The following is a 9,426-nucleotide window of genomic DNA, read 5'->3' as shown; positions in this document are numbered from 1 at the left end:
TTCAGTACCTCTCTCTCAGCCTCTGTCTCCCTCTCTCGCTCTCCCTTTCCCTCTCCTTCTCCCTCTCCCTCTTGCGTCCTTTCTCTCTTTGTAAAGATATATATATTTGGAGAAGTATGTATTTTTTATATTTTCAGGCAGAAAAATATTTTTATTATTATTATTATTTATATTTTCGGTCATAAATATTGATAAGGAGGAAATAGGGTCATCCACAGGCTGCACAGCTAGAGGAGGATGTGGAGTAAATGTACAGGAGCAAAGAACAGTAGAATTGGGAGATTATGGTCCAAGACTGATACCTTAAAGTTTGTGATTTCAGAGATTGAGTAATTCAATGTAAAGGCAAAATCTAGTTATAAAAATGGAGTTAATGATTTATGAGGAATGCAGGTGATACTGATGGATAGTAAGATTAAGACATTCAAATTTTAGGAGTTCTCTAGTGGCGTGGCGGATTTGGCATTGTCACCTCTGGTGCAGGTGCCATCCGTGGCCTAGGAATTTTTTGCATGTCACAGGCACAGCCAAAAGAAAAAAAATCAAATTTTTGCATCTTTTTCTGAGCTGTTCATACAGCTATAAAGATTTCCCATAATGACAAATTCTTAGGATGAAGCAGAAGACCATGAACCACTGAAAAAGTCTTTGCTAATTGTGTTTCCAATGATTTCCATGTTTTCCAATGATTTTTACGTTTTCAAAAAGAATTAAAAAAAAAAAAAAAAAACTCCCCCCATTATACTCTTATTTGAACACTCTATGGCAGTTGTTTACTTCATCCTTCTTTCATATGGAAGTTCCCAGGCTAGGGATTCAATCAGAGCTACAGCTGCCGGCCTACACCACTGTCACAGCAAAGCCAGGTCTTAGCCAGACCTACACCACAGCTCATGGCAACACGTGATCCTTAACCCACCTATCGAGGTCAGGGATCTAACCTGCGTACTCATGGATTCTCGTCGGGTTCGTTATGGCTGAACCACGACAGGAACTCCCAGTTTACTTCATTGTTGAAACTCTGTTAGGCACTAAATGACAGAAACAAGGAGACCTTATGAGATTGTGAAATATAGCCTTGGGGTAATCTTATCCAAAATCAGAAGAAAGCGGATATTGGGAGCGAAATAACACCTCCCCCAATAGCAAATAATGAGTGGGAGTTCCCACTGTGGCTAATTGGAAAGGAATCTGACTAGTATCCATGAGGATGCAGGTTCCAATCCCTGGCCTTGATCAGTGGGTTGGGGACCCAGCAGTGAGCTATGGCGTAGGTTGCAGAGGTCACTCAGATTTCACGTTGCTATGGCTGTGGCATAGGCTTGCAGCTGCAGCTCATATTCAACCCCTAGGCCCCTAGCTTGGGAAACTCTATATGCTGAGAGTACCGCCCTAAAAAGCAAAAAAAAAAAAGAATGAGGCTGTTCCTCCAGTTGTATGCCAACAGCTGTGCTCCCCTCCCCCAGCTGTGCATGCAATGGAGGATGTGCATGATCAGTTGAAAGAGACTTAATGGAATCACCGTCCTCACATAAAAGCCAGGTTTAGGATAAGATAAAAGTTACCAGCATTTTCAGTCCTGTGGAGAAGGGTTTTTTGTTGTTTTTTTTTAATCCTATTAGAAAAATATATGCATATTAGAGGATACAGTGAAAGTCTGTGACAAGCTTGTGATTGTGAGAGATAAGCCAGGAGCCTGGAATATCCGTTGAACTAGGCTGAGTTCAGAATAAGGGCTTATCTTTTTTGAACAAGGACAGGACAACGATGAGAAACATAGTGGAATTTACTATGGCCTTATTTTCATCCGGAACTTTAAAAAAAAAAAAGCTCTCTGCTGTTATAGACAAAGTGACTACATGGTAACTGAAACTCTAGAATATTCATTGCTGGAGAATATTTCCTATTGTATCAATAACTTAAGAAGAATGAAAAGTCTGTTTTTAGCTCCTTTGTAGATTTTTCTCAAGTAATCTTTTTTTTTTTTTTTAAACTGGATAAAGCAAAGTACCTGAGAAAATCCCCAAGGAGCCCCTAACAGGTCTATTTGGCACCTTCTAAAACTTTGTGATTAGGTTGTTCAGAACAAACATTCTTTTATAACAGTATTATTAATTAACTTCTTTTGACCCATATCCCCAAGAGCAGTTCCCCATAAATCCCTAAGTCACAGAAGTTGATTTTAAAAATTAAAAGCTATATGGTTCATCTACTTGGAAAGAACATTCATGAAAGAAAAGAAGCTTTACTTTATTTAAAAAAAAATGGAAAAGAATTAACTTTTCTTTCTTAATTCCAGTCATCTTTAACCTGGTGGTTTAGAGGATTCAAGATCATCTGGTAAAAGCTCCAATGGAAAGATTAATATTCTAGTAACCATGAAGGTGGCGTGAGATACCAAAAACTGTACTGACTTCCTTTCACTGGCCATCACCGGGTGAGGACGCTTGAAGAAGGATTCTGCATCATATGATTTAGCTGTATAAGAGGCTATATCTAAAACAGCCCAGGTACTAAGCAATTATAATGGTTGAGAATTAACCAAAGAGACAAAATAAATCCTTCTTGCATGGGGAAAAGTGCTTGAGAATTGAAAATCAATGATTTTGCAGGATAAAAGTACGAATGGAGTCTGAGATGATCTATTCTAATACAGCAATGACCGCCTTATTCACGCAACATTGTCAAGCCACTTAACACAGTTACCACACTCTTTTCTGAAGAAAAACAGACTCTAGAATTTGTATTGTGCTGAACTCACTGGGATGTTGTGGGGCAAAGAGGATTTCAAGATCGTAGAGGTGTTTGGGGATTGTCATGGTGCAAAAGATTAGTGTTCGGTCCATAAGGTCAGTACATGAATATGTATTTGGAAGTTAGAGGGCTTCCCATTCATGATGAGAGCTTTTCATTTAGCCAGTGAGGAAGCACGGTAGTCATTTCCCCACCACTGACGTCATCCAAGCAGTAGTAGCTAGGTGGCTTCGTGCTAAGGACGCTTATTAAGAGGACTCAGGCACTTTAGGATTAGATGGTGTGGCAACCTAGTAAGGCTTATTTTATCTTTGAGATATAGTTCTATGAGCTAGGAATAGATATAGCCAAAAAAATTTTTCAGTGTACAATGCTTAGAATTAATTCATGCACTTAATAATCAAAGTTTGAGCATTTTACTATGTCTGAATGTTAAACACATATTGGGAGAATTTACATCATCTGTACAACTACTGAGATGTAAGTATAATTTTCACGTCTTATTTTTTTATTTTGTTAAATTAATTTCTCTGTGCATAGTCTCTGATCTGTCAATATTCTTAGTGGAGTCAGATGCCAAACTGGAGGGATTCAAATTAAGTGTGCATTAAAAATATTCCTCAGTTAGAAATTAAAATTTTCATAATTTATTGTTATTTATTCAGAAAAAAAGTCACTTTAATTGTTAAAGTTTAAATCCATCCCAATCCTTTTAGACTGAAACCATATTTTTTAGCAAGAATCTGTTAAATATTGTCATACATGATTTAATTTAAACTTCACATCAGCTTATTTTGAATGTTATAATTACTTTCACTTCTCTGATGAAGACACTATGACTTGTTGAAGAATTTAATATAACAAAGATAAAATGATATAAACTGGGACTGGAACTCAGGTTTTTTTTAACTTTATATTAATCTAATTATACATGAATCTTAAAATGTGAAATATCATTGGCCAGTTGAATGACTTCATGGAAATAGTAATATAAAATACACACGAAAATGGCAACAAAATGCCTCATAAAGTTACAAGAGATTTCAATGCTTCTATGTTTGTATACATCCTCACAAGTGGCCATTTCTGGGCCATCATTGATAGAATCACTTGAGAGCTTGTTTTCTAGAAGAAAAGAAGTTGGAATCTTTGAGATAGGGAAGCATGTTGAAAAGTAACTGGTAGTAGGACTCTAAGACATTGAATGGACCTAATCAAGATGTTATCTAATATTCTAATTTTTCAGATAAGATCATTGTAGTTCGGAGCATAAAAGGAGACTTTAAAAAGCACACAAGAGTTCCCGATGCAGGAGTTCCTGTCCTGGTGCAGCAGAAGCAAATCCGACTAGGAACCATGAGGTTGCGGGTTCATCCCTGGCCTTGCTCAGTGGGTTAAGGATCTGGCATTACCATGAGCTGTGGTGTAGGTTGCAGATGTGGCTCGGATCTGGCGTTGCTGTGGCTGTGGCATAGGCCAGCAGCTGTAGCTCCAACTTGACCCATAGCCTGGGAACCTCCATATGCCATGGGTATGGTCCTAAAAAAAAAAAGAAAGAAAAAAGAGTTCCCAATTCGGTGCAGTGGGTTAAGGATCTAGTGTTGCTGTGGCGTAGGTCGCAGATCTGGCTCAGATTCAATCCCTGGCCCCGGGAACATCCATATGCCATGTGTGCAGTTGAAAAAAAATAAACAAAAAAAAATGTTTAAAGCACAGCAGCTTAATCTTGTTAAAGCATCAGCTACCCAGCCCTAAGTATGATGTGGAACTCTTTATTACCTCAGAAAAATAACTCATGAAAGCAATCTATGATTTTATGTTATCTGATGATCTAGGAAGGTAAAAATCTTTCTTGGATTTTGATATGATAGAAATAGTGAGAATAAATATCCTATTGGAAATAAGAGTATTCTAAGGAATGATAACTTCACAAAGACATATGTGCAAGAATATTTACTTGATCATTATATATATAAGCAAGAAATGTCAATCTTCTAAATTACCAACACTAAGCAACTAGCTAAGTATATCACAGTCCCATCCATAGAATCAAACTGTATGACACTTAATAATGATTTTGTAAAGGAAATTTTGGGAGGTGTTAGGTGTGTTTGTTACCCTGATTGTGATGATCTCCTGGGTGTTTGAATATGTCCAAACTCATGAAATTGTACACCCTAAATACATGTGATTCCTTGTATATCAATTGTACCTCAAAAAGCCATTTTTAAAAAAATGACTGTGTAGATTTCTAGTTATTGACGTGAAAAGATGATTGTTATTATTTTAAAAAGCAAGATAAAGCTGATTACCAAAAAATGTTAGTCGCTTATTTTATATGTATATATAATTATTACTTTAAAACAGCCTGGAAATATATACACTAAAATGTGGTCACTGTATCTCTATCAAGTTGAAGTACAGATTATAATTTTTTGCATTTGCATTTTTTATTCTTTGCATTGAAAAAATGTATTTTTGTAATTTAGGAAAAACTTTGAATAAAAAATGAAATAAGGAGAAGTTTTTATCTTGGAGAAAAGGTCAGAGAGGAGGTGGAAACAGGGAAATGAGGGAAGCAGCTGTGACTTATTTATTACAGAGACATTTAGTAAAATCTAGACAGAAAAAGCACTGAAGTCTAAGTTCAAGAATGAGTAGTTTGTTTGTTTGAGGGGGTTGTCTTTTTAGGACCACACCCATAGCATATAAAGGTTCCCAGGCTAGGGGTCGAATCAGAGCTATAGCTGCCAACCTATGCCACAGCCACATCAACTCCAGATCTGAGCCGCATCTGTGACCTTACCCTGGCCTCAGATCCAGTGTTGTCATGAGCTGTGGTGTAGGTCGAAGATGCGGCTCAGATCTGGCATTGCTATGGCTATAGTGTTGCAACTCTGATTGGAGCCCTAGCCTGGGAACCTCCATATGCCATGGGCGCGGCCCCTAAAAAAAAAAAAGACACACCCACCCACAAAGGAAAAACTAGAAAGTAAGAAAATTTCCCTCAGTGACCATAAACTTCAGAATAATAGAAAGGAGTTCTAGTTAAAGCATGAGTCAGTACTTTAGCATGTTTTTAGCTGGGAAAAAAGAAGGTGGACGCATTGAAAAGAACAGAAACTGCAATTAATGAGAAAATAGATTTTTCAATCCAATCTTACTCCTTCATTTTACAGAAGAATTTGTGTCTAAATGGATTTTTTTTTTTGGTTTTTTGGTTTTCTTGTCTTTTCAGGGCCGAACCCGTGGCACATGGAGGTTCCCAGGCTAGGGGTCCAATCAGAGCTGTAGCCTCCAGCCTTCACCAGAGCCACAGCAACACCAGATCCGAGCCGTGTCTTCGACCTACAACACAGATCATGGCAATGCCGGATCCTTAACCCACTGAGCAAGGCCAGAAATCGAACCCACAACCTCATGGTTCCTAGTTGGATTTGTTTCCGCTGAGTCATGCTGGGAACTCCTCTAAATAGTATTTTGACTTTCACAAGTTTGTGCTATAACGACTTTCAGATCAAGGAATATAGCCCTTGAGTCATTTCCCAACATGACACCTTCCACAAGACATTTTCAAAAGATATTTATAAAATTACCTTCTAGGCTGATTTCCTTTTTCTCATTTCTTCAGGGAGACCTACCAGCCACACGTCCCAGTGGCCGAGGGAAATTGGAGCACAGTGACCGGATTCACGCTGACTGCCTTCCCAACCCTCCTGGAGTTTCGAATCCCCCTCTTTGTGGTTCTCTTGTTGACTTACATTCTAACGGCCATGGGGAACATTATCATCATCTCCCTAATATGGGCTGATAATCGCCTCCAAACCCCAATGTACTTCTTCCTCAGTAATTTGTCCTTTCTGGATATTTTATACACCACTGTCATTACCCCAAAGTTGTTAGCCTGCCTCCTAGGAGAGAAGAAAAACATATCCTTCACTGGCTGCATGACTCAGACATATTTCTACTTCTTTCTGGGGACAGTGGAGTTTATCCTGTTGGCGGTGATGTCCTTTGACCGCTACATGGCCATTTGCAACCCCCTGCGCTATACCATCATCATGAACAGCAGGGTCTGCCTCCTGCTGGTCCTGGGCTGCTGGGTGGGGGCCTTCCTGTCCGTGTTGGTACCAACCATAATAGTGACAAGGCTCCCCTACTGCAGCAAAGAAATTAATCATTTTTTCTGTGACATTGCCCCTCTTCTACAGGTGGCCTGCATAGATACTCAGCTCATTGAGAAGATAAACTTTCTCCTGTCTGCCCTTGTCATCCTGAGCTCCCTGGCATTCACTACCGGGTCCTACGCCTACATCATTTCTACCATCCTGCGCATCCCCTCTGCCCAAGGACGTCAGAAAGCTTTTTCTACCTGCGCTTCCCACATCACTGTCGTCTCCATCGCCTACGGGAGCAACATCTTTGTGTATGTGAGACCCAATCAGAACCATTCACTGGACTTTGACAAGGTAGCCGCTGTCCTCATTACTGTGGTGACCCCTCTTCTGAACCCTTTTATTTATAGCTTGAGGAATGAAAAGGTGAAAGAATTATTGAGAGAGGCAATGACCCGAATCATGTCCCTTTACTAAGGAGAACCAGGCATTCGTGCTGAGTACATCACACAATGTTTCTTATCTTCAGCACATTCCTTCTGCATAAATATAGTGCCATGTTGGTATGTCACAAACCAGAGACTATGTCAATAGGATGAGCAATGCGCATACCAAACTTAAAGAAAATTCTGCTTATGTCTGGGGAAAAAATTTTCTTTTTTTTTTTTTAGGGCCACAGGTGCAGCATATGGGAGTTCCCAGGCTAGGGGTCAAATCAGAGCTGCAGTTTTAAATAAGGTGGTTAAGAAAACCTTCTCTGAGAAGGTGACCTTTGAATAAAGATTTGAAGATGAGCATGTGAGCTAAGTGGAGAATACCTGGGAGAAGATGATTACATGAAAGTAGCACAAAGACCTCAAGATTTGGTAAGAGTGTGGGAAGCAAACTCGAGTTCTGTAGCAATCAGTCCCTGGGGGGCAGAGGTCATCGGAAAAGTTCTGCTGTCAGATTCCAGGCACCCGTGCAAGCACCAAGACGAGGAGCCGGGTCCATCAGCACACTGCACTAGAACTAAAAGCCAAGACCCTGGACTCTACTGATCCCATATTACTAATGAATTGGTAATTAAACATATCCACATATCAGCAATAAATATTGACTTCCTGTCAGAAAATGTATAAAGTAAAATTATACATGATTTACCCATAGGATCATTTTGATTTCTTTCAATGAGTTCCTTTCTTAACAACTTTGAAGTTAAAGAATATTTTATGTTTTTAAAGATACATCTGAAATAGTGACAAACCAAATGATTTAGTTGCTTAGTAGACAAATGATTTAGTTGCTTAGTACACTGGTTATCAAAATCTGTCCCCCAAACCAGCAACATCAGCCTCATCTCGGAACATGCTACAAATGAAATTTCTAGGCACATCCCAGGACAGCTGTATCCGAAAATCCAGAGGCAAAGCCCAACAATCTGTGTTCTAACAAGCTTTCCAGATGCTACATTAGCAAGCAAACATTTGAGCCAGGCAGGTAATCATTTTCCAAGACACATATATCATTGTTATTGCTCAAAAAAACCTTTAAACATCACTGGGAAACTTGCCTTGCAATGTACTTGCTATCTGACTTTTTAAATCATGTAGAACACAGTATTATTACTTATCATTATTATGATGATTATCCTTATTCTTATCACAGGTATTAATTAGATCTTATTGGTATCAAATGATTGAATTAGTTACCAAAGCTGAGTTTATTCCTGTCTATGGAGAAGTACTTCACTAGAATACTAGAGAGAACTGCTTAAGTGCTTTTGCTTCCACCCCCACATTCCCCCACCCCAACCCCCAGAGTGGCATATAGACTTCCCAGGCCAGGGATAAGGTCCAAGCCACAGTTTCAACCTCCTACAGTTCCTTAACCCACTGTGCCAGGCCAGGGTCGAACCTGCATCCCAGGGCTCCAGAGACTCGGCTGACCCTTTTGTACCACAGCAGGAACTCATAAGTGTTTTCGTTTTTATGAGGTTTGGACACTTGGTAATGAAATAAGGAACACTGGCATTCTTGTGGCTCAGCAGTAACAACCTGACTAATACCCATGAGGATGCAGGTTTGATCCCTGGCCTTGTTCAGTGGGTCAAGGATCCACCGCTGCGGTGAGCTGTGGTGTAGGCTGGTGGCTACTGCTCTGATTCGACCCCTAGCCTGGGGTTTTTTCTTTCTCCCTCATCTGAGTTATAGTTCTCTATCTTTTCATTTTTATAGGTTTTTGGTGTGGTGACCTTTTTACAAATGATAGAGTTGTAGCCTCTCTTACTTCTGGTGTCTGCCACCTTTGTGGCTGACGTTGGTAAGGGGGCTTGCTGTAGGCTTCCTGATGGGAGGGACTGATGCCTGCCCCCTGGTAGGTAGAGCTGTTTCTTATCCCTCCGGTGGGTGGGGCTTTGTCTCGGGGTGAAATTAGAGGCAGCTGCGTGCCTGGGGGTCTTTAGGCAGCCTATTTACAGGTGGGTGGAGTTGTGATCCCACCTGATTATAGTTTGGCCTGGGGCTTTTCAGCGCTGATGGGTGGCGCCAGATTCTCCCAAAATGGCCACCTCCGGAGG

The 9,426-nt window shown here is 40.1% G+C and overlaps 1 protein-coding gene across 1 annotated transcript; it reads left to right on the top strand.

The window, feature by feature from the left end:
* Window positions 1-6,383: 6,383 nt before the first annotated feature.
* On the top strand, window positions 6,384-7,377 carry LOC125112015 (olfactory receptor 6M1). The gene has a single exon (XM_047754252.1). The coding sequence runs from the start codon at window positions 6,528-6,530 to the stop codon at window positions 7,344-7,346; it is 819 nt and encodes a 272-aa protein (XP_047610208.1). The 5' UTR covers window positions 6,384-6,527; the 3' UTR covers window positions 7,347-7,377.
* The last annotated feature ends 2,049 nt before the right edge of the window (window positions 7,378-9,426 follow it).

Source organism: Phacochoerus africanus, chromosome 11, assembly GCF_016906955.1.
Source record: "Phacochoerus africanus isolate WHEZ1 chromosome 11, ROS_Pafr_v1, whole genome shotgun sequence".
Classification (NCBI taxonomy): Eukaryota; Metazoa; Chordata; class Mammalia; order Artiodactyla; family Suidae; genus Phacochoerus; species Phacochoerus africanus.
Note: the sequence above shows the minus strand (reverse complement) of the source record. Positions and strands in the feature narration are given on the sequence as shown.

What these genes read in the sequence shown, in the direction of transcription:
- LOC125112015 (XM_047754252.1), top strand. Translation starts at nt 6,528, where the DNA reads ATGGGGAACATTATCATCATCTCCCTAATATGGGCTGATAATCGCCTC.